General features: G+C 38.3%; 5 protein-coding genes and 1 pseudogene across 7 annotated transcripts in view; 4 read left to right on the top strand and 2 right to left on the bottom strand.

Annotated features, from left to right (window-relative positions):
* Positions 1-5,550: 5,550 nt before the first annotated feature.
* On the top strand, positions 5,551-7,664 carry ATG8C (Ubiquitin-like superfamily protein). The gene is made up of 6 exons (XM_021438318.2): positions 5,551-5,804; positions 5,927-5,990; positions 6,824-6,879; positions 6,976-7,028; positions 7,172-7,290; positions 7,385-7,664. Exons 2-6 carry the CDS (start codon positions 5,954-5,956, stop codon positions 7,489-7,491), a joined length of 372 nt encoding a protein of 123 aa, XP_021293993.1. The 5' UTR covers positions 5,551-5,804; positions 5,927-5,953; the 3' UTR covers positions 7,492-7,664.
* A 549-nt stretch (positions 7,665-8,213) lies between these two features.
* Positions 8,214-9,307, bottom strand: LOC149526664 (ankyrin repeat protein). The gene is made up of 2 exons (XM_089784996.1): positions 8,979-9,307; positions 8,214-8,585 (listed from the first exon to the last, which is right to left on the bottom strand). The coding sequence occupies exon 2, from the start codon at positions 8,554-8,556 to the stop codon at positions 8,317-8,319; it is 240 nt and encodes a 79-aa protein (XP_089641122.1). The 5' UTR covers positions 8,557-8,585; positions 8,979-9,307; the 3' UTR covers positions 8,214-8,316.
* Positions 9,308-10,931: 1,624 nt separating this feature from the next.
* On the bottom strand, positions 10,932-14,696 carry LOC110423718 (ankyrin repeat family protein). Of its 2 annotated transcripts, none has more exons than XM_021438043.2 (2): positions 12,970-14,674; positions 10,932-12,346 (listed from the first exon to the last, which is right to left on the bottom strand). In XM_021438043.2, exons 1-2 carry the CDS (start codon positions 14,380-14,382, stop codon positions 11,921-11,923), a joined length of 1,839 nt encoding a protein of 612 aa, XP_021293718.1. In that variant the 5' UTR covers positions 14,383-14,674; the 3' UTR covers positions 10,932-11,920. The 2 variants fall into 2 exon arrangements, with proteins under 2 accessions (XP_021293718.1, XP_021293719.1); XM_021438044.2 differs by having other exon boundaries at positions 12,180-12,384; positions 12,970-14,696.
* A 3,431-nt stretch (positions 14,697-18,127) lies between these two features.
* LOC110423719 (uncharacterized) lies at positions 18,128-19,186 on the top strand. Its single transcript, XM_021438048.2, has 4 exons — positions 18,128-18,133; positions 18,220-18,298; positions 18,379-18,753; positions 18,857-19,186. The coding sequence occupies exons 1-4, from the start codon at positions 18,128-18,130 to the stop codon at positions 19,042-19,044; spliced, it is 648 nt and encodes a 215-aa protein (XP_021293723.1). The 3' UTR covers positions 19,045-19,186.
* Positions 19,187-19,210: 24 nt separating this feature from the next.
* On the top strand, positions 19,211-23,814 carry LOC149526663 (UPF0481 protein At3g47200-like). The gene is made up of 2 exons (XM_089784874.1): positions 19,211-20,212; positions 23,614-23,814. Exons 1-2 carry the CDS (start codon positions 19,211-19,213, stop codon positions 23,812-23,814), a joined length of 1,203 nt encoding a protein of 400 aa, XP_089641000.1.
* A 135-nt stretch (positions 23,815-23,949) lies between these two features.
* The window catches only part of LOC110424290 (arogenate dehydratase/prephenate dehydratase 6, chloroplastic-like), a 1,203-nt pseudogene continuing 929 nt past the window's right edge, over positions 23,950-24,223 (top strand). The window contains exons 1-2 of the transcript XR_016351763.1: positions 23,950-24,087; positions 24,165-24,223. The exon at positions 24,165-24,223 is cut by the window's right edge and continues 34 nt beyond it. The product of XR_016351763.1 is annotated as an arogenate dehydratase/prephenate dehydratase 6, chloroplastic-like (transcript). The remainder of the gene's footprint in view (positions 24,088-24,164) is intronic.

The following is a 24,223-nucleotide window of genomic DNA, read 5'->3' as shown; positions in this document are numbered from 1 at the left end:
ATGGCAACTCAAGAACAGATAGTACACCTTGAAAAGTCCAGAAATATGTTAGTATATTCTTAGCCTGGTTCTTCAAGCCACCATGCATGCAACTCTGCACTCAATACATATACAACTTATCTCTAATATAATCAAAAGAGAGAAAGCAGGAGATTATGATTAGTATGGGAAAAAGGGTTGCAGCGAAACTTTATCATTTACCATTATCAAGAGCATGGTTTGAGGCTGGTTGAAACGAGAGGGGGACATTACCTTGGGGAAGTTGTTTCTGATACTTGGATTGAAAGGGAAAAATCATAATCATGAGCAGTTGTACGTGATATTGGCACGGCTCAATCAAATAACAAAACTCTACCCTTTAGAGTGGTGCTTTCCGATTGAACCGCACCAATATCTCGATCGCAAACTCCTGTGCTTTTTTACCATGCTTTCCCCCTATGCTCTCACACCATCTTCCTCGAGCTTATGCCATGGCAGAAGAAGCACAGCACAAAACTATAGTATGAGTTTAAACATATTGGTATAAAAAAAAATACACATGAAGGGATCGTTTTGTATTCAATCCTTGGGTTACAAAAACTAAAGATGATAGAGCAACCATACCTTCACCTGATAGAAAATGCATAACAAATACAGCAGAGACTCAAAATTAGTAAAAAGACACATGAAAATAGCGTCCTGGACATGGAAGAAGAAACATTAATAGACGGGTAGGAGAGAGGATATGTTCTCGCCAAGAGTGAAGAAGCTGCTCAGAGAGATTCTCTCATCTTAATGAATGAGAGAGAGATAAAGAGAGAGAGAGAGAGGTGGGATGGGGGGAGCTTAGAGAGAAAGGAGAGAAAGAGATGGATGTGGCCTTGAAAATGCTAGCATTGAATTTGTCACCAACCCAACAACAAAAAGGAGGTGGGTATATTAAATTTAAAGTCTAGAGACAATGGGAAAGCTCACTGAAACAAACCCTCGAGCTTTCAATTTGTATTTATGAGGTCGAAGGGGCATGTTGGTGTGGTGCCACCAGCTACAATTTGAATTTCAAAAACAAAAATAAAAAAAAAAATGCTTTTGGAATAAAGTCCTCGGGTTGGTGAAATTAATTTTTAGGTTTCCTTTGTTTAACTGGTCTTCTACGAAACAATCTCTGGAGCCAGATTTTTTGCACTTAAAAAACCAACTGCATCAATTTAATTTGCACAGTATATTAGATATATACCCCATAAGAATGATGTGCAAGGACACAATACTTGCATTTAATATTGCAACAAGAACCATATGATCCTTAAATGATATATGTATGTGTGCAGGTGAACATATGAATTACGGTTTTACTTCATAATTAATCATTTAGAGGGCATAATGATATGATTTTATGACTTTTAGACCTTGATTAACAAATAGAGTATGTGTTTAGACTAAAACCTGTGGTCCATTACTTCATCTTGATTGAGCATATATATCCATTCAATGACCTTTGAAAACAAACTTTAAACAAGGAATCACAAAGCTGATCATTAACTAAGTTAAAACATCGACCAGGTGTTTTTTTTTTATTATATAGTAACAGTAATGAGGCTATTAGTGGTTTATAAATTGTAGGTTTCGGGTCAAGCTGCCGCAAAGCCTAACAGCCAATATGGCTTTGACGTTTCAACGGGCTAAGTTAGCATTATAGCATCAAGGCATTCAAGCCATCAAACTTGTGGTTAACGTCACTCAGGCTTTTGGTCAGAGTCAAGCAGCTACCAATTACCAAGAAAGAGTGGTCTAGAAATGAGTAGTATTCATTGCCCTGTGAGACAAATAGGAACACTGCTTATTACCCAGGTTTGTGGAGCATATTTCATGCAGGACAAAAACTCCCGGAGGGAAAGATCTAGTTTTGTGTCGAGTTGTTTTTTCCCCTCAAAGTAAAGGAGAATCTTGAGTGGAATTGATAATATATATCAAAACAGACACTGACTCTCCTCCATTATCATATTCCTTGTATCCCAATCTCACCTGCAACGGCCATTGTTTTGGGGTTCTTTTTGTTGTACGAACAGCAAAAGAGTTCAATGTAAATGCATGAAGTTTACATATGTAACATGGAAATTAGGTGGCATTTCTTTTGTTATACTCTCATTGGTATGTATAAGAGAAAATCTTTGGCTATATGTATAAACAAAAAAAAAAAAAAAGAAAGAAAAGAGGAAGTATGGGGTGAGGCACAACCTGAAGATTGACTGACCCCATGGGCCCCTAAAAGTTTTAAATTATTGATCTCTAGGAATGGACTCAGCCAATCAGGGTAGCCATTAGGGTTGGATGTGCAGTGCACTCATCTTTGTTTCTGACAGAACCCATGTTCTACAATGGTGAATATGCTTGAAGGCAGGTTCCCCTAATAAAAGCAGTGCCGGTTGAGAAAGAACAAGGATGAAACAAAGCCTTCTGCAGAAACCCCAAGAGTCAAAAAGAAATTAGATCATGTTTACTGCACAAGTAATCGAACAGTCCACCCAAATCCAACTCTCTGTACGAGTTTCATCTACCTCTTTTTTGATTCTCTGAATCCAATTTTTCCATCACTGGTACAAAGATATAAGAGAAATGCTAAAGAGTATATGGCCAAAGAGAGAACTGTTACAACAACACAACCACCATGTACCATCATGCAGAAAATATCTCAATCCTTTCCAAGTTGAATTCAACTAGAGAGTCTGCAAAAACATTAGTTTCACGGACCATCAACTTTATTAAAAATGTGTCACGCACTATCATGGCTGAAGCTTTTCTTCCCTTATTCAAGATAATGTAACCTTAGAGTTGGACTCGATAATCAATTATTTTCATATCAAACCACGATGAAAAAGTAAATAATTAAACTGCTTTTTTTAATGTCACTAAGTTAGAATCTTGAACCCTAAGAGGGCCAAAGAAAACACCAGTTACATGTCCATTAATACTATGTACATATATAAAAATGGAAAAATCAGAAAATACATGAGATATATTCTGATTTTTTTTTTCAATTGTGCATGATGCATTGGGTTGGCTACCACCACTTACTGGATCCCATATACAACAATAGTTTTTGCTAATAAATCATGTCATGTTTGATGGTATGCTTACCTACCAGACCACTACAATTTGGTGGAAATATTATTATCTAATTAGTTCTCAGTGAGTAGTGTTGTGCTTCTCTTTTGCCCTCCCAAGTTGATTAAGATGATAAATCGACAGAGTTTTTTGTGTTGGAAGGATTGACAAAGGCAGGAAAGTAAAAACCAAAAAATGAAGTTAGAAAATTTTTCTATAAGCTATAGAAAGGAGGCTGCAAGTACAAGATAATAAGCGAAAACCCCTTGTTTATGGATCCCCAAGTCCTACCAAAAGGAAACCCTGTATCTTACCCCTCCCCTCACCTCAATGATCTGTCCCTCTCCCCATGTGAATTGATGTCTGCATCTCTCCCCATCTTTTTACAGCAAAAAATCAGCCCCACTTTAATGACTGTTTTCACGTGAAAACTCTGCAAAAATTTGTGCTATCCCTGCAACATAGTCCTATCTCTCCTTCATCATCCTTGACCCCCCACCCCACCCCACCACCAGAAAACCCTAGGTCCTAGCCTTGGTGCTTTTTTTCCCCCTTTTTAACAGGTTCCTTGGTTTTCATGGCAGCATCTACTTATGGTAAAGGTAAGGCCTATAAATTTCTCTGGGCTCTCTCATAAGCTCAGGAGTACGCTTGAACTCAAGTTTATGGTTAGCACAAATTGCAGTAATTTCATGGTTGTGATAAGAGAACATACAAAGAAGTAGCTTTCATGTTTGCAATGCAAGAAGCAGAGAAATTTAACGAGTGAAAGTCGTCCATGCATCATGATTTTGGCGATTTTCCATGGAACTATATACGAACAGTAGTTGGCATTACTGATGCTTGAAGATCACGGCACAGAATTTATGATGGAAACGCAGTTATTACAACAAACCGGGCAAGCCGGAAGCAGGCTTGGAAAAGAAATAATAAGAGAGAGAGAGAGAGAGAGAAATTCAATACTTGCCGTACTTCTGCCAACATAGTAGCATAATAACACACCTCCTTAATATGTAAAACCTCGACCTTTGTTCCTTGGCCATGGTTAAGCACCTTTTCTTCAAGCTTGACATGGTGGTTTCCTCACAATGCCCTCGCTGATCAATTTCATCATCTCCTGTTGATGGCGCAGAATGGCACTGACCCATGTTCGGCAGTTCGTGACCCCAATTAAAGACTTTCACGCACAAAAGGCTCTGAAAGAGTGAGAGATTACTTGCAGTAGACCCCCGACCAGAAGGCTCTTAAATGGAGTTCACCTAATGGACCAGTAGCTGAATCTCTGTGGCCCTTGCAAAACTCCTCGGTATCTGCAGGCTGTCTCCTCCTACTTAATGCATGCTGTTGCCCTCCAAGATCTTCTATCTTTGTGCTCGATGGGAACCGGAACCCATCTCTTGCATCTGCACTCATACAAGAGAGAGATATGCAAGACTCAGCAGGCTAAGCGCTATTTGTCTTATTCCTTGTGGTTTGCCCTTTATTAGGTGTATGCTCTTGACTGAACATGGATACAGTAGCATCAGGCATCAAAACCTCTAACCAAATCTCTTGTCCTTAAAAGCAGAACCCAAAAAAAGGGTCTGTTGTCTACACTTCAAAGCTGTGAATTTTGACACCCTCTTTACTGCTCGGATTTAGACCCTCATGTATGCTTTCAAAGATTTCATATAATAAGGAACCGATTTTCATATAACATTTGAAGATCTAGAAGAAAAGAAAGAGAGGAGATTAGCATGCTATTTCAACTAAAAGTTTGTTCACATTCAAAGATATTTTTTATATTAACCAAACTAAGGCCTTTACTAAGTGTAGCTAAAGACATTTTACCTACTTTAATCACAAGTTGAACTTGAACCAATACAATGAGAAAGAATAGTGGGAAGTTAACAAAACAAAAAAAAAACTTATATATATATATCCGATGATACTATATGATTAAGTGATAATGTATAGATTTATCTGCCGACAATACATCAAATATAAATTTTATATAAAATAATTAAGTCAAAAAGTAAAATTGATGTTTCAACCATTTCTTCACTATCATTTATATCTAGTGTCACATTCATTTAGATATATCATCACTTCACTTCGATAGAAGAACGTTTTGCATCTTTGTAGTTCAAGTTATTAGAGGCTAGCTAGCTTGCCCCAAACCATGGATTCTCATTGGTGCTAGCTAAAAGTTTCCAACCAAACCTCCCCCAAGTTGTTTCACACCCATTACTTTACCTCACACCTTTATTTTGACAACTTTCACAATCGTTGGATGAATGATCTTTGTTTGCAAGTGAGCCCATGAATAACACTAACCCAATCCATTTATTGTTCATGCCAGCCAGCCAGCCCACTTGGAATACTAACTTCCTTCAACCAAAATTAACAAAACGGCAGCGTTTCATAAGCTTTCCCGTGCGGATTAGATTCCTTGTGCCCGGGGCAATCCCGTCGGGAAACAAAGATAAATAAAAGAATCTATTTAGAAAATTCAACATTAATTCCGCTAAGCTTTAGTTTCGTGTTGGCCTCGAATTCAAGCAAACCCTGAAAAAAAGTTTCCTTCTTGCCTCAAAAATCTCCCCTTTTCTTTTATAAAGTCGAAGTCTTTTGGTACATTGCTTAGTTTGATTCCGACCCTTTTGGTCACTCGATCCATTGGGTTCTTTTTGAATTGAAACCCCAAATTCTTCAAGCCCCTCGCTTGTTGTTTCCGGTGCCGGGTATGTTTTCTGATGTTGTTTTCGCCAAGCTTTTTACTTTCATGCATGTTTTCGGCTTTTCCTTCTCTCTGATTTATAAAAGATTGAATTTTTGGTGATGTTTCGATGTTTGAAATTCGCAGTGGATAATCAGTGATCGAGTCTTGCAAATGGCCAAAAGTTCCTTCAAGCTTGAACATCCTTTGGGTTCGTTTCATTGATCCCTTATTTTTCTTTTCTGTTTATTTGTCTCTTTTTTTCCTTTTTAGAATTTTGTTAAAAAATTTGCTTGATTGATTTATTGTTTGATTAAAAGTTAATTTGGGTATTCTTTGTCTTATCGTTTTTGGTTTAAGTATATGGTCTTTGTTTTGTAGATTTTTATTCAGAATCTGCTATCCTGATGTGTGATATTGTATGGAAATATTAGAAATTTGGTATTGTTTATGTAACATTGGATGAATTGGGGGGAGTTGATTGGTGGATTTTTAGACTGAATGACTCTTTGTTGGTTGGATTCATGAGATGTTACATCGTTTGTATACATTGAAATTTCTGTAAATTGGCTTGGTTAGGTGGTTTGTTTTAATGGAGAAAAACATGCTCTCGGTTAGGGCTGTTGCAAATTTTGAAAAGAGCAAAACATGAAGCATGGATCATGAAAGTTGTCTGTTCACTATACGGTTGTCTAAATTTGTTTGTATTCGATGTTCTGCTGCATCTTCTTTGTTTTGCTTTTCTAGGTTATTTCTGCCATTGCTTGTAATGAACTTTAATTGGAAATACTGGTCTTGTCGTTGCTTGTAGCATTCATTTCATGTATAGCACTCAACATTGCTTAGCAGAGGATATCTCTCTCTCTCTCTCTCTCTCTCTCTTTCCCATTTTTTTTTATGATCAATGGGAATGGATGTAATTTGTCTCACCTCCTTTGGATATAGTTGCAGCATCCTCATTATCTTTGCTGTTGTCTCTGCTGCTCTTGTTGTCTGATCCGATTAAACTAATAATTTGTTTCTCTTTTAATTTCTAATTCTCAGAAAGGAGGCAGGCTGAAGCTTCTCGCATCAGGGAGAAGTATCCAGACAGAATTCCTGTAAGACTATTTTAGTTACTATCTGCCATTTCTACCAAACATTTTGATCCTGTATTGTCTTTTAATATTCTTCTATGCTAATGGGTGACTGTGCAGGTTATTGTGGAGAAGGCTGAAAGAAGTGACATTCCTGACATTGATAAAAAGAAGTTAGTAGCATTTGCCCTTATTAAAGTAAACTTTCGTTTGTAGCACAGTTGACTGCAATAAATATATGAGAATTGAACAAGATATCCTACAATTAGACTGGTCACTGTTTTTTCTTAATTTTCTTCTTTCATTATGGCTTCAGGTATCTTGTTCCTGCTGATTTGACTGTGGGGCAATTTGTTTATGTTGTCCGGAAAAGGATTAAGCTTAGTGCTGAGAAAGCTATATTTGTCTTTGTTAAGAACACTCTCCCTCCTACTGGTTAGTGATAATATGTTAGCTTTAAGAGTTGAAACCTATTAAAATTCGTTGTTATGTTTCTAAGGCATTTTCCTATGTTTTTTATTGGTTGCAGCTGCCTTGATGTCTGCAATGTATGAGGAAAACAAGGATGAAGATGGTTTTCTTTATATGACTTACAGTGGAGAGAACACATTTGGTTCGCCTTTACTTTTAGCATAATGATGATATCAATCTATGTAAATAGCTGAAAGAAAAGGTGTAAATTCTCTTGGTGGCGCCTCTTAAGATGCTCGGTTTCATGACAATGACAGTTTCCAACGGTCTGAACTTGGAATTTTATTTTCTATGAATTCAATGGCTGAAATTAATTCAATCAGTGATTTTCAATTATATTTTTATGGTTTTAATCATGATATCTTGATTAATGGTAAATGTTGCATCTTGATGCCAACATTTTTAGCTTATAAAGTGGTGATAACATAAGAAAAGCATGCGGTATATGTTTTTTAGAGTAATTTGTTAGGGTAAAGAGGAGCATTACAGCTCAAATCAGCACAAGTTGTGAGGTAAAGAGATAAATCAGCAGTTGTTCGATGTGACTCCTCTACCTGGCAAAATTGTTATCCAGCCATTTTCAAGAGTGGGGACTGTTTGGGGTTGTTCCATGGAGCTACCATATTTTGTTATCCAGCCCTTTTCAAGAGTGGGGACTGGTTTGGGTAGCTCCGGGGATCTACCATAGTTTGTTACACAGCCATTTTCAAGAGTGGGGACTGGTTTAGGCAGCTCCATGGAACTACCATACTTTGCTATCCAGCCATTTTCAAGAGTGGGGACTGGTTTGGATAGCTCCATGGATCTATCCGTGACAGATGCTCAAGAAACTTTCCAATGCTTAAAAGTGCCATAAATGCGAGAATGTAATTCCCTCAAAAAATAAATGAGAAACGCATCTAGGACCTCTACTAATTAAGCTGTTTTCAAATCGTGGGCTACAATCAAACAATTTCTGACAAAATTCTGGTCTAGTGGATGTTTTCATATTCATTTGGAGGAACCCTTTTTCTGGCATTTGTTCTTGACCCATGTTATGCTCTTGGATACCCGAAGCTTGAATTTCTTGGCTCCCATCAAAGCTGCTGTTTTGGCCTTATTGAACCCACCTTTTCCTTCGGATTTCTTCTTGCTGCCGTTCTCTTTCTTGGCAGTAGCATCCTCATCTTCCATGGCACCGATTCCTCCAGCACCCCATTGATCAGCCCAGCTTGGTGCATCACTCGCCATAGAAACCCTTCGTATCTTTTTCCCAAAGTCTAAGCAAAAACAAGTTCACGAAAACCAATACCAATGATCAGAAAGCAGAAAAGAAAGGCTGTCAAGCTTAGAACTTCAAATCCAGTTAGTGGATATATGCCTCTCAGATGATTGCATAGATCCCTTGTTGGAAAGTTTCTCATTCTTTTCATGCATATTATACTTTGGCAACAATCTAAACTTGACTAGGAAACATAGCTTGAAAACAGTACATGCAGTAAGAGAATCTTAAGTTATGCCTACTAGAACAAGAATCTGCAGAAGCAGTCAGACTATACATATCCTCCCTATGTAAGGCTAAGAAAAAGATCCAAAGAACAGAAGAAATGAGACTTGAGCATCTGTTATCGATAGCAGAAAAACAAGAGAAGGGTTTTTGATAGAGAGAGTACCTGGTGATGGTTAACAAAAGGGCCGTTGTTGCCTGAGAAGTTTGATAACAGAAGCAGCAGAATGAACAATAATGAGTTTTTCTCTGCTCAAGCACCTTTAAAAACTTAATAAAGAAAGGACCACATGTAGATGGGTTGGCTTTGATCCCATATTGACCCTTTTTTTAAAGGACTTGCCAACTCATTTGTTTCCCATCATCTGAAGCAAACTCCTTTTAGCATCTTCATCCCTTTTTTTTTTCTATTACAAATAAGTAGTAATAATAATAATTAACAATGATATTCCACGCCATCTTTTCCTAGACAGGCATCATATGTTCATTTTCTACCTAATTATTACAGCCAAGGACAGTCCATACCCCATATTGCCATTGAAATATCTGATGATTGCCACTTGCTAGATTCTTGTAGTTGAAAATAAAAACATTGAATGAGGTATCTTTCCCTTTAAAGTATTCCTCAAACACCTCAAATTTGAACACCATAAACAAAGTCACTGGAAGCTGCCAACACCCAGGAATCTGAATTGAGTTGAAATGTTGTTGTTGCAGATTCATAACTTACAACTTAAAACGACCTTGATAATTCATAATCCAATGATTAATTACATAGAATCCTTTGTCAGTAAGTTTAAACTCTTTGTTTTCTCTTGCTTTCTCTGGGCAGCCGTCCAAGCAGCTGGTTTGGCTTTTACTGAATGCAGCTTTTTTCCATTGGCTTTATTCTTGACCAGTGTTCATGCCCTTGGATACCCTCAAAGCAGCTGCTTTGGCTGCTTTTCCCATTCGTTTTCCTTGTGGATATGCCAGGTTGCTCCTGCCACAAATCATACAAAAGCAAAACGTGGCATTCCACATACATTTCAAGGTTAAATAGCCAAGAAACTGAGGTTAGGTAAGCCCACTGAAACACAAGTCATAAACCCGACTCAAAGACCCACATGAAGGTTAAAGAAAAAAGATATATAGACATAGATAAGGGTTGTCTTTAATGCCATTTTCATCCCCCACTTGTAAAAGGACTAGACAAATCACTTGTTTCCAAATCCCATCACCAAAAGGCTAAAGCAATTTCGTTTGCCATCTTCTCTAGTCATCAGGCATCATCTGCTCATATTGTGACTAGATATTGCAATACCTATGGTACAACAATTTTCACCTTCTTTCGATGTTTCCATGTTCGACATTTTTAGAATATTTCATTATTCATACGAATATGATACTTTGATATTTCGTATCTGTATTGGACATATACTCAGTATCCAACATCCTATCTTGAGTCTGTATAACATAGATAACAGCTGAGGAGACCTACTGCTAATGTGTTTGCATGGTGATATCGTCTTTATTAATCATTTATTATTCTTTGATGAGAGCTGCCTGGTTAGATCTAAGCAGAGATGGAAACTATGTAAGGCAAGGAGACAATGGTGAAGACTTAAATTATCATGGTTTAAAAGTTAAAGTTACCTGTCTCTTGCCTGCAGACATCGTTTGGGACAGCTCACAATGAACCTGATTGGGCTCGAACAACTCTCCCCACCACCACGGCTCTCCCTTCCTTTAAGCTTTTGAGATAAACACAAACATTGATTCAATCCCAGAAAACTTGGCTCTTCTCATGTCCTCTCTGTTGAGGCATAAAATAGAGCCAGATGAGCAGCCTCCAAGAAGGACTGTAACTGTAAGGTTCCATTTGCAAAAACTTGGCTCAAGCTTAAGTATAACTGTTCTTCTAAGTACAATATCGTCTCAGCAGGAATTTAGTTTAGTTTCTAATGTTAACTAAGTTGTAAAACAGCAGGCTATATCTGTTTACGGGGGGGGGGGGGGAGGAGGAGATCAGGTGATTCAATCAAAACATGCTAGTTATGATGTTGCAGACATGGTGGCACTTCCATCCTGTCCAGTTGCAACAGAATGTTGTATTATACCAACAAGGCGACAATATATCTGATCCAAATTATTACACCATCTAAAAGAGGCAGAAAGAACCTGCTACAAAAGTAAGAGGAAACAAAGTTTCTTACAAGCAAAACATAGACATTAACACGAAACAAGATCCAAGTTATGGGACCTCGACTTCACAATTACTACATATGAATGGTCCATCTTTGAAGATGTCCTTCTAATTTTATACATAGGGGGCGGCTGACTAATAGTGTAGCTATGCAATCCCGCGCCAGGTAAAAGCTAGCTCATATCTGCAGCATTAATCCTTTTAACTTTACCAAAACGCCCTTCCATGTACCAAAACAAATATACCAGCACGAATGTTCTTAAACTGCCGTAAACTCTTTTCCTGGTTGAAGCAAACAGGGTGTGAATACCAAAAGGAACGCTGGGATTATGAAGATTGAGCAACCTGTTTGTTTCTCCAGAGGGTAAAGTTTAATTCACCTCATTGGCAACATGCTGCCAACAGTCACAAGCACTGATGCAGTGATGATTGCTTCCAAACAGTAGGAGAGACTTAACCTACATTCATCATTTAAACTCCTCTAAACACCATGTCAATCTGCGATCTTTTCAGTATTTTCATAGTCAGGGCTAGCTGTGTGTGTACTATGTACCCCCAAGTCCTATAGACTGATGGTTACATGTTTTAACATGTGGGTAAATGTTTTTCAACGAGTTACTTCATGCCTGCATCTCTATTGTACCTTAAAGTTTTATTAATGGTTATTCATGCTCTGTCTCTGCATGTACCCTCAAATTTTAGTGGTCAAGAATGCCAGACCCTAGCTATGGCTTAGTCCCTGTTTACCAGCAATGATATGATTGAATCCTACAAAGAACCCATTGCCATTGATCAAAAGTAAGGATTTTCTGCAATTAAAACAAAATTGTGTGCCAAATTCTCCATCAGGAATTTTATATCTACACTGTAAAATGTTGCAAGTTGAAACCCCAAATCAAAATTTAACATAGAGAAAATCATTTTCACTTTGATTTCCTGGTGGACTTGGACTTCTTCATCTTGCTGGACTTGTCGTCGGCGGTGGTCCAGGTATATCCACTAGGAATAGCGAAAGGATCCGCTTGTTGTGCCATTGAAGAAGAAGAAGAAGAAGAACTACGCTGTTGCTGTTGCTGCTGCTGCTGCTTGCTGGCAGACACTGATTGACTGTTGCTTCGCCTCAACCAGGCCGTCGACGACCACGATGACGACGACGATGATGATGGCAACAACGAATTGTGGGTCTCCGGTTTTTGGTCCTCCTCCGCTTGGCCGCCGCCTCTTCCTCCGCCGTAAGAAAAATGCCGAGGACTCGAGAGCGGGGTGTAGAACTGTTCTGCTGGTTGGAGCTCGACGAATTTCGTGAAGGTTATCACCACCCTCACCGTAGGGACGACCGGAATCGCCACCTGCCCCGACCAAACAAACAATTAAGACCCCACCATGTCTGAAAATCACCCCAAAGTCAAAAAGCGAAAGAGATTTACTCCTATTTCTATACAATTCAAACGGGACAGGACAGGACAGTTTAACGGTTGAACCACTCCCGCCTGATCCCTTGAACATCCATGATCCTGCCACGTCATCATCTACGGTCTGTCCAGACGGCGTGGACGGATCGTGGCGGACGTAACATTACCTAACCAGAAGACGATAAAAAAAAAAACAGGGCCCCACGGGGGGCGAGCCTTCGTCTGAAAGTGAAAAAGAAACCTCGTATGATGTGGGTCCCGCGAGATGGGAGGTGGAATCACCGTCCGATCTAGAACGAAGCGCTGGGAGAAGTCCACGTCCGCTAATCCGACCTAAGACTTCTCCACTGATCAGAGAGGGAACGACAATAAAGCAGAGGACAAGGGAGCACAGTTTTGCTTTTGTCATGGTGCTCAAGCAAACGTCAGGCTCCCTTGCTTGCCTAAACCATCAAAAGACCCAAAAGAGACACCCTGCTAAGCAGACAGGCACCCACGTGGACCCCACATTTTTTAAATATAAATAAAAATAAATTCAGAATATTAACGCTTTTTCTTACCTTGACCGGAAATGTCCCCGACGGGAACTTGGTGGTCAGCAACTCTCGCATCCTCCTTACAGCTTTCACTTTATTCGCCAAAATGTCAAGTAACGGTAACAGCTCTTCTGTCTTCAACGGGAACTGTTCCGTTAACCAAACAGACGGCCGTAAACTCCTCACGTACTCTTTCTCCTTAGTTTGCGGAGGCGGCACCACCGTTGTGGTCGTTGTCGTCGGTACGAAAGTTGTCGATCTTCGAGGAGGAACAGCCGCCGCAGCTGAAGAAGGAAAAACGTCCACACTCTTCCTCCCGACCGAAATCCACTCCCTCTCCTCTCTGACGAAGCTACTATGCCTTCTCCTATCAGGCATAGCGAAATTCGGATTCTCGCAAACTAAAAAACCGTCGTCGTCTTCGTCAAGCTCTAAAGGTAACACCTGTTCACTTCCCGCGAAGTCGTTTTCGGAACTCGCGACTTTTCGTGACCTGAAGCTGAAAATCACGTTATGTACTTCGTAAACTTTAGCTTTCCATTCACCGACGCTCTCGGTTTTCTCTTGGCGTCTCCAGTTAGTTCTTCCCACGAGTTCCGCTCTGGTTACGTCCATTCCCGGTCGGTACACGCTCGTTTGGGAACAAAAGCCGGCAATGTCGGATTCACTCATAGGAGCTCCGGCGTTTTCGAATGCGTCGAAGATTTTGCGATCGTCGCGGTTGAGGACTAGCAATGAGCCGCAAGGAATATTGTGGACGTGATCGCCGTCGCCGAGAAAGAGAAAGCTTTGATCAGCCCGTTGGATTTTCAAGCCGTCGAAGCCTGCTAATGAAGTATCCGCTCGGAGATTACCGTCTCGTTTCCAGATCTTGTACGTATCGGAAGGTGCGATTTTTCCGACAAATGGAATTACCGAGCTTTCGAAGTGGAAGGAGATTTCCATGTAAAAGTCCCGCATTCGGCGGAGGACGGCAATTACGCGAGGTAAACGACGGCGCCACTTGCTCCAGGCGGAGCGGTGGTGGAGTTTTAGCAGAACCAACGCAATGTCGGAGCTTCGGCGACACAGAGCTTCCTGGAGCGGATTCCAGCCCGCAGCGTTCTGGAGCGACACGTCAGCCCCAGCAACTGCAAGTGTTCTAGCCGCTACAGCGTCGTTGAGGCGGACTGCTAGGTGGAGAGGAGTTTCACGGAAGGGGACGTCACGACGGTCCAGAACAGCAGAGATTTGGTCAGCTACGCGCTCTTGACTCAACGAGTCGCACTCGGAGTGGATCTGAGCAGGATCGGCCAGCTTGGGTAGAGTGGAAACCAGTCGAGTCAGAGTCGTGTGATCCCCCAAGACGACGGCGTAGTGAACAGGACTGTGCTTGTAAGCCTCCGGCTTGATAGCAGGAAACGGCGTCGTCATGGACGCCGATGATGATCTGGACATTGTCGTTTTTTTCCCTGTTTCCACTCCTTAATTCCGCAAATATCAGCGAGCGGTTATTTCGATATGAGAAAATGGCGAATGAAGAAAAAAATGAAAATGTCCAAACATCCAGAAAGTGGAATAGCAATAGCGCGAGGGAGGGGTATTATTGTCTTCCGATAAAAATATATTTGTTGGGCAGCGTGCCGAAGGAAAGAAAGAGAGGGACGAGATACACGCAATCTGGCGCGGCTTTTGTTGATGCTTCAGACAGGTCCAGTAAACCCTCCCCCCTCGCTTTACCATCGCTTCTTTGTTTTGTCTTTTCCACTTTTTTTTCCTTTTTTTTAAAATTTAAATCAATTAATTTTATTTATTTAATTTTAAAATACTATATTTAATTATATTTATTTAAATATTTTAATTTTATTAAGCTTATGATGTTATCAAAACCTTTTGATTTGAGTAAATTTTGACTCGTGAGTTTAAAAACTTCGATTAATTCAATTATCGATAGAATTTGAATTGTCTAAACAACTTTTGGTGAGGAAAAGTTTGGACCAACAATCCATGAGCTCAATCATTCGGACAATTATGGGATTTTTAGATGTATTTTTCACTTCAATTTTCTAAGTAATATTGTCTTATTTTTCAGACACACGAGACAAAAACAGTTGGAGTTTCTAACACAGCTACGCAAATTGAGGGATTTTTTTTCTTCAGTTTGTTTTGTTTGTACTTTTGATTGACCGGTCTAAATTATTCGAAGAGAAAAAGAGAGAAAGGGGTAGATTGACCATGTTTTAAATGAAATTGAAAATGAAATAAAGGAAAAAAAAAAGGCAATGTGAGGATTGACTAAGAGAAAATTTAAATAAAAAAAAAAGGAGTGAAATCAGAAATGGAATGATTTGGTGGGGGCATAAGAGAAAAAAAAAACTAAAAAAAAAAAAGACAGAGTCCAAGGAGAGTCTTTTGTCGTGACCAAGAGAAACTAAGAACAGGGGAGTCTGTCTCTGGCAACATGGACCAATCCCTAACGGATTTCTCACTCCCTTCGATGCTTCTCCTCCTTCCAACTCTCTCCCCGTCCCCCCACCCCAAACTGTTCCCCCTCCATATTTTTGCTCTTGTTTCTTCTTTTGTCCTTTTTTTTTGGATTCTTTGTCCTCAAAGATTCTCATGTCTCATTTCATTCTTTTCGTAAATAAATTCGGTTAATTTAGTTTGATTTTAAATTTATTTAATTACTTGATTCGATATATTAAATTATTTCAACCGTCAAACTGGTCGAATATAATGAAGTTTTAATACAACTTAAGGGCATCTTCATGTGAATATTTATAATGAGGACCCACTTTCTCTCCATCTGTAGTATTCAAGCCAAAGGAAAAATAAAAAGAAATACATGTGGATGGATTTTTGAAGTGTGGGAAAGAGTCACACAGACCCAAAGGGTATTATGCAACATCATATAATCAACAATTTTTGTAGGATAAGGAATTGATATTTCTTTTAATTCCATTATACTTTAGCTTTGCTTTTCCTTTTTCCCACAAATTTAAGGCCATATTCCACATGAGTAGTCACTTTCTCTTATTTCCATCCTCTTATAATACATTAACTGTACTAATTAAATATGAAAATGCATTGCTGTCTCCATGTGGGACATTTTCTTTTCCCCAGATTTTCTTTCCATATTAAGAAGGCCATCAACATTTGCTTGGAACAAATGCATTACCCAAAAAGGAATGGAAAGGTCCTTAGAGATGGAGGACAGAAAATTTATAAAAAAAAACCCCTAAAAAACTTAAAAATATTGAAATTGAAGTGATAAATTAGTTTTAATATAAGGTTTTATACTATGTAATACGTTGAAATATCATATTAAAAAATAATAATAATATATTGATATAATATAATAATAAGATTATGAGATTATTTTTTACTTTCTATATTTACATCACACTAACATCACATAGATATGAAATTAAAAACAAAGGGAAAGGGTTGGTAGGTTCTGACCCTCATAAGTTTCCATAGTTTATAATTTTATCCTTATTTTGTTTTAAAATTTTATTTTTATTTTTTAAAAATTTTATAGTTTCATCTCCTTCAAATATTGAATTTTTTATTTTTATTTTTTCAAATTTAAAATTTTAATTCCACTAATAAAAAAATATTTTAATTAATATATATACGTATATACGTGGATGGCTAACGTCTATTTCTATGTAAATATTGAAACCATATCACTAGATTGTGCTAAACTTAGTTATTAAGTTCTCAGGAGTCAACAGCGTGAGCTCATCTGTTTGAATTTTCAACATGACCTAGTCATCCCTTGGCGGCCCATTGAAACACTTGGTTCACTTCTTTCCAAGAAGGCATCAGAGAGTAACCTGAAAGCTACCCTGATCGTCCCGAATCACCCAATCCTCCTCTTTAGGTGTTTCCCCACGACACATGCTGGAAAATGTCTCTCCTCTTTCCTTCCAGGTTCCCCGTACCTGGCCTGCCACAAGGCCAACCTTCATGCTTATATAGAGAGACCACATCCGGAGAGAGGGTTTATCTCCAACAACAACATAGCCAACACTACTACTACTAGTACTTTTCTTCTCTTGCTAACTAGGAATATTTTCTTCAAAGCTAATTCAGTCCAACGTTTCGGCCATGGCTGTCTTACCTAGCTTCGTGATCAGCTGCTTCTCTGATTCTAGTAAGGTTGCGTCCGAGGGAGAAGACAGTCGACGAACATCGACCCAAGTTAAAGCTGGTGGCGAAGCCAAATTGAAGGAAAGCAAAGCTAAGAAAAGCCCCCCGATTCCAATGACTTACTTCCCCATCGGCTCAACATTTTCTCGCTTATGAACATGCTTCACGACCCTTTGTGTGTCAGCTTCTCCGAGGGCACGTTTTCCCTATATTCCATAACCATTCTTTTCCATTGATTATGTTGTTTATTAGGAAAGGGAACAAGTTGGGATTGAGGCAAAATAAACCCTTTTTTTGTTGTAGATTTGTATAATTAAGAATTATTATTAGTAAAATATTCTTTTTGTACGAAAGCCTTCTGTTGTTCAAGTCATTCACAAACCCAAGTTCCTTACATAATTTGGTTATATATTTTGGATTCCATAGCTTGGTGATGCTTAATCTATTCAATGATGGCAGTCCTTCCTATAATATTTGAAGAAAAAAAAAAGAATCAAATCAAGGAGTTAATCGAAATTTTTTTTTACTCAATTTTTAAAATTAGATGAAATTAACATAATTTATTTGAATTGAATTTTACATATGGATATTTCTTCATTTCAAACCTTTTGTCATATGTGTGTTTATTAGTTATAGTATCACACTTTACGAAATAAGTAAATATTCAATAAAAAATCATCTAATTGTTAATGGAGTGTGTAAAAAAATCTTTAAATTACTTTGGGGTATTATTGTATTTTTCATATCTTATAGTAATATGAATAGGAATATTAGTAGAAAAATATGGATAGGTCCTTGGTACATAAGGATTTAGTCTTAGTAATTAATTATATTTCCTAAAACATAGTTTAACAGTAGTTTTCTTACATAGAGGAATCGACCTACCTACTGGCCTGGTAGCTAATGCAACCAGTTAGAAAAGGCCCAGGCCCAACAAGACTTTTGTTATATAAAATAAAAAGTTAGTTCATTTAAGTCAACTTAGTTCCCCGCCGGCTTCTTTCTCCGAATATCTTTCCTTCCCGATCATTTTGCTCTTAACAACACCATGAAGGTATGAAATTAATCATGAATTATAAAGAAACGATTGAATTTTATGTTGAATTGAATTTTCTTTTCTAAGATTTGCTGATTTTGCAGTCAAAGCTGGTAGTCAAGGTAGCTCTGAATGACGAGAAGTCCCGCTCAAAGGCCTTGAGAACGGCATGTGGTTTTCCAGGTACTAGGAACCTGAAATCATGTTAAGTTGATTCGATGATGGAGAAAATATGTGCTGATTTTTTTTTTTTTTGAGTGCAGGGTTGAGTCTGTGCTCTCGATGTCCGGACAAAAGCCAAGTGGAGGTAGTGGGCGATGGGATTGATGCAGCTGGGCTAGTAAGTACACTAAGAAAGAAAGTAGGGCATGCGGAGCTGATGAGCGTGAGCCCCATTGTTGTTGAAGAGAAGCAAGGGAATATAAAAAAAACAGGCTCTGGTTGCCTCAAAGGCGAAGGCGATGACAAGAGCCCAACAGAGGTAAAGAGCGATGGGATTTATGCAGATATTCGGAAAAAGATATTCGACGAGTATGTCCCGGAGTTGGTCCTGCCCTGGCCCTTGTTCGACTGGTCATATAATCAACCAAAGTGTGAGTTTGGGGAGAAACAAGTCCGTCCACCTGAAGATACACTTAGTAATAGCCCGTGTCTATGCATCTTTAGGATTTCAGGGATCTGAATTGGTTTCTACAACTTATTTTGATTCGATTCATTCTGATAATTTATTTTTTAGTACAGGGTTCGAGTCTGTTTCTCTCGAAGGTGATGACAAGAGGGCAATAGAGATAACCGGCGATGGGAATGATGCGCATCCAAGAAAGAGAAGAGAGTGGCAAGCTAGGGCATCCAGAGCAAGTGAGCAAAACAGAAGAGAAGAAAGAGGGAAAGTCAATTGTGAACGTCTGGGAACAAGTCAATCAACATGAAGATAGTAGCTCTTCTCCCTGTATCCAGAAACCTGAGTTGGTTTCTATTGGCCCTTATCATAGGGATAAAGACCTTCCACTTAACAAGTACAAGTATTTTTTCTTGCAAAAATTTCTGTCTCGCACAAGAAACCAAGGCAACGATTTATGTTTCTATGTACGACAGATGATGACACTTGAGTCGCGTACTAGACGATGCTACTCCGAGGATATTTCGATGTGCAGCTCTGAATTCGTTGAAATGATGTTAGTTGACGGATGCTTCGTAATGGAGGTGTTACACCATTTTGGTAGGGGTAAGGAATCTGAAGATGGGATTTTCCCCATTGAACCATGGCAGATCCCTATTTTGGTTCGAGACTTGCTCCTGCTAGAGAACCAAATTCCTTTCCTTGTTCTGGAAAAGTTGTTTGATTTATCCAAGAGTGAAGAAGCTACAGCAACCGTTTCTGTACCGACTATGGCCTTGAAATTTATCGATTTAGCCTTCCCTCGATCCATGGATTTCATCGTCAACCATTTGGAATCACCCACACATTTACTTCACTTGCTTCTCGAGACTATCCGCCCATCAAATCCTTCGACCAATTCACTGTCTTTGTTTTTCAAAACTACCCCTTTGAAAGCAATGATCCTCTCAAATCCAATCTCCTTAGGGCTAGTACTCAATTACATCACGAGAAGGGGCGTCTCCCATCTAAAAACACCTGCCAGCTCAAAGCAAAAGGAACATCACCCCTCTATTCAGCACAAACCATCAACCTCAAAGACAGCCGATCAAGTTAAAGTTTATTTACAAAGTGCACGGAGACTCCAGAAGTCAGGTATAGAGTTCAGGCCAAAAAGAGCCTACAGCTTCACGGATATCCATTTCAAGGATGGAGTGCTTGAAATCCCACCTGTAACCATCAATGATCTCTTCCTCGCCATCCTTGTTAATGGCATGGCCTTTGAGCAGTGTTCTACTGGATGCTCCAAAGATTTAACTGCTTATGTCTCTTTCATGTCTAGTCTCATTAGACATCCTACTGATGTAGAGCTGCTATCTTCAGTTGGAATCATCTCAAGATTTTCCCTCGAGAATGAACGGGTAGCGTCTTCTTTCACTTACCTTCAATCTAAGATTTCTGATCGTGGCATTACTCAGGACTCTTATCTCTACATGACAGTAATGAAAACAGAACGCTACATTGTCGAGGATAGAATTACTAGGATGCGCTATTTTTGGAGAGATCCGAAAATATTATTGTTCTGCATCACCAGCCTTTGGTTTGTTTTTTCCTGTTTCAAATTTGGGTACTAATTTGATGATCCGTTTGGTAAAATGGACTGGATCACATGGTATATCGAAGAGATGTAATAAGGGATGCCGAAGTTGATCCAACAACAATCTTTTATGGTGTTGTTAGTGTCTTAGATTGTATCTTCTGGTAATTACGTTAAGCATGATTCATGGTGTGATTGTATGCTATCCCACATGGTGCCTTCTCTTTTCTGTCTTCTGCTACTATTTGTGTTAGAGCTGCCTTTTTTTTGTTCTGGAATCTGGCGTTGGAATGTTCCATCTCTCTATTCTGTTCTTGGATTGCTTGACTTATGTTTAATGGATGTCTGGATAAAATTTCTTTATTGCTTTTTTTTCTTTGCTCAGCCAAGAGAGCAAAGCCGCTCAAGGCAAAGAGGACCCAGGAAAACAGGCTAGGAAAGACAAATTTATTTTTTTTTNATAAAAGATTGCTACCTATCCTTGGAGGATAGGGTAGCCAGGAATTACAAGGTTGAGAAGCAGAAAACACAGAAAATAAAGACCACATAAACAAGGGAAATGGTATCCAAAACAGAGCATTAACAGAACATAGCAGCGTAGCAGCAAAGGGAAGGCAACACATCATCATTTCATAAGCAGAAATGCATTAGGCACAAAGAATCTGGAAGCACAAAACTCTTGGAAGCACTAAGCTCGGGGAAAAACAGCAGGAGCAGAAGCCACATGAAGCTGAAAACATGAATGATCCAATCTGACAGTAGACAAATTCATCATGTTGTAGTTAACTCGGAAAGAAACAGCAGAGGAAGAACACAGCAGGGTCCATGAGTAGAGAAAGGATCACACCAATATCAGCACACCTCATAATTCAGCAGGGGAAATCAAAGCGCATTGAAAGAAAAGTGAATGAGTCATGAAGAAGAGAGGCATCACATCATCAACACAAAAGTAAATTTGTGTATGTCCCAAGGAAAAATGCAGCAAACACAGCAAGTCATTACCAAGGTGCACTGAACATGGATGGTCTTTGCTAGTGAATCAGCAAGGAAGTTGCCTTCTCTTGGAACATGAATGACCTTAATATTAGCAATCATGTGAGAGAGCGCGTCAATTTCGTTGAAGATTTGCCAAATTTCCCACGGTCTCAGAGATGTGTCAGTTTCCCATGCGAGAGAGACTTTGGAGTCGGATTCAATGATGAGGTTAGAGCCAACATATTGAAAGGATGAGAAACCATTGCAGAATAAGGCCCCAAACCAACCAAGAGAGAGGACAAGTGACAAGCAAGTGGGAACAAGATTCGTCCGTAAAGTTACACCAAGAACAAAGAAGCTGTTCCGTATACAGATTAACAGCTCTCGAGGCAAAGAAGCATTTGGATGGAAAAGAATCAAGGATAGCCAGTCATATGAAACATTGAACTTTCGGAGGAGTGGGGAGTTTCCATAAAGAGTGGAACCAAACACCATGATCATTAGGTTCCAGATCAAGCAGGGATATATAACGATTTATGATCTTAACGAATGTTACCTACAATATTCAGAAAAAATAAGTTAGAATGTCTATTAGTAAGATCTTTAGTTAAGATACGTAATGATTTACCATCCTAAATAATGTAAAATTACTTAACATCTCCGAAAAAAATTACTTCCACTCGAATTAGTAAAATTATTACTACCATTAGGGTATATAATGATTCCCGATGTTAAAAAAATATTATTCCAAATATTCATAAAAATTAAGTTGAACTCGAATTTGTAAAGATTTATAATTATATGTAATCTTTTACAATTTTAAATAAATTATCTTGAAACTTTTGAGGAAGATTGCCAGAACTCAAACTAGGAATGTCATTATATATAATGATTTGATATGTTACCTAAAATAAAATTATTTTTCAAATTACCTAAAAACATATGAGTCTTGTTTTTTACATTTATATGATAAGTTTATATAAAGAGTTCACCATACACATCATGGTTTAAAATTCTAAATAATGTGAACTGATTATATATCTTCAAATTACTTCATCTCGAATTAGTAAAGTCGTTATTACTGTTAGAGTATATAATAATTCATGATATAGAAGAATATTATTCCGAATATTCAAGAAAAAATAATTTAAATTCAAATCAATATAGATTGTTATTACAGTTAAAATACATAAAGATTTACAATTACTAGCATATAATATTTTATAATTTTAAATAATTTATCCTAAAACTTTTAAAGAAAATTGCTTGAACTCAAATGAGTAAGATCATTATATATAACAATTTGCAAAATGATGCTACTTAAAATAAAATTCTATTCCATATTACCTAACAAAATATACAAGTTATATTTTTTCGTTTATATAATAAGTTGATCTAATAAGTTGACCATATGCATCATGGTCTGCAATCTTAAATAATATGAACTTATCTAATGTACTTCAACTTGAATTAGTAAAGGCGTTATTACCATTAAGACAAACAATGATTTATAATCTTAAACAATGTTATCTCAAAATATTCGAGAAAAAATTAAATTGAACTCAAATTAATAAAAACTGTTATTACTATTAAAATATATAAAGATTTATAATTACGGGTATATAATTAATGTTTTACAATTTTCAATAATTTATTCTAAAATTTTTAATAAAAATATCCGAATTATTAAAAATCATCATCAATTCTTCATTATCATCATCATCATTATTACTGCTGTTATTATTATTATTAATGATTTGCAAAATGATGTTACTTAAGATAAAATTATTTTCCAAAATTACCTAATAAAATAGATAAGTCATGTTGTTTTATTTTGATGGTACCAAAATGGGTTGAGCAGGTAAGGATTTTACTGTCGGAATTTGGAAGGCAAACGTGGGTGCACTTATATACCAGTTCAAGGAGCACCCATGGAAGACAGAGAAGAGACAAAGTTTCCCATTGATAGCACAAGGATAGGATTTTCTTTGTTTGACGTCAAACACTTTCGAATTTGAGGAAAGGGTTTAGCCAACTTTGCTGTTCTACCTACCTGTTGTTTCCCTCCCTCTTTATCTAGTCTTAGGAGAAGGAAAAAGCCGGTGTCTTTTGGGAAGAGTACTACACGGCGTACGTTTGAAACACACAGTGGGGGAAGTCGGTGTCTCTTTTGAGTGTGTTTGTGTCGTGGAGTCCCTACTTCTTAACCGGCATTTCTCATCCACCTCCTTTGACGTTGTCTTTCTGTGTTTCACCAACACCACCACCACCAAACTTTGTTTCTTTGTTTCCGTGACTGTGTTTTCATGGTGTGTTAGTTGGTTTCAGGCTGGCTCCTTGTTGGTGTTTCTAATGGCTTTGAAGTGTGCTCCAAACTGGGTTTGTTCTCAAATGCCTCACTCTCATCTGAGGGCACCAGATTTGGGGTCTACCCGAGGTAGGATTGCGTCGGAGGTGAGGAGGCCTCCCAAATTGAAATGCTGCGCTTTGGGTTCTTCCGCACCAAGAGGTAGGAATGTCTATGAATAAAAGCAATGTTACTGTTACATGGTTAGAGAAGGGATTAATTCATATAGTTGTAGGCAACAAATATCTTGCCTTTTCAGTTATTAAATTAGTCTCAGATTATAACACTTATATTCATAGGATCTTGTGTGTTATATTTTAATAACCAGGATCATACATGGTTTTTGTCGATGCAATTTCCAAGATTGAATGTATAACTTTTCTGCAGAACCCCTGTCCATAACGGATCTATCTATATATGGTGATGATGGTTCAAATATGCTGGTTGCTTATGAGGTCTGAAACCTTTTCATTATTCTACTAAACATCCATGTGTTTCTTGCTATACTTATATTGGCTATTACCAATTTCAGGGAGTGCCAGGTGCATATGGTGAGCCTGCTGCCCTTAAAGCATACCCTAATTGTGAAAC

The sequence above is a fragment of the Theobroma umbraticum genome, unplaced genomic scaffold (assembly GCF_002168275.2).
Source record: "Theobroma umbraticum cultivar Fairchild unplaced genomic scaffold, ASM216827v3 scaffold_204.0, whole genome shotgun sequence".
Classification (NCBI taxonomy): domain Eukaryota; kingdom Viridiplantae; phylum Streptophyta; class Magnoliopsida; order Malvales; family Malvaceae; genus Theobroma; species Theobroma umbraticum.
This window is presented reverse-complemented; position numbering and strand designations above follow the sequence as displayed.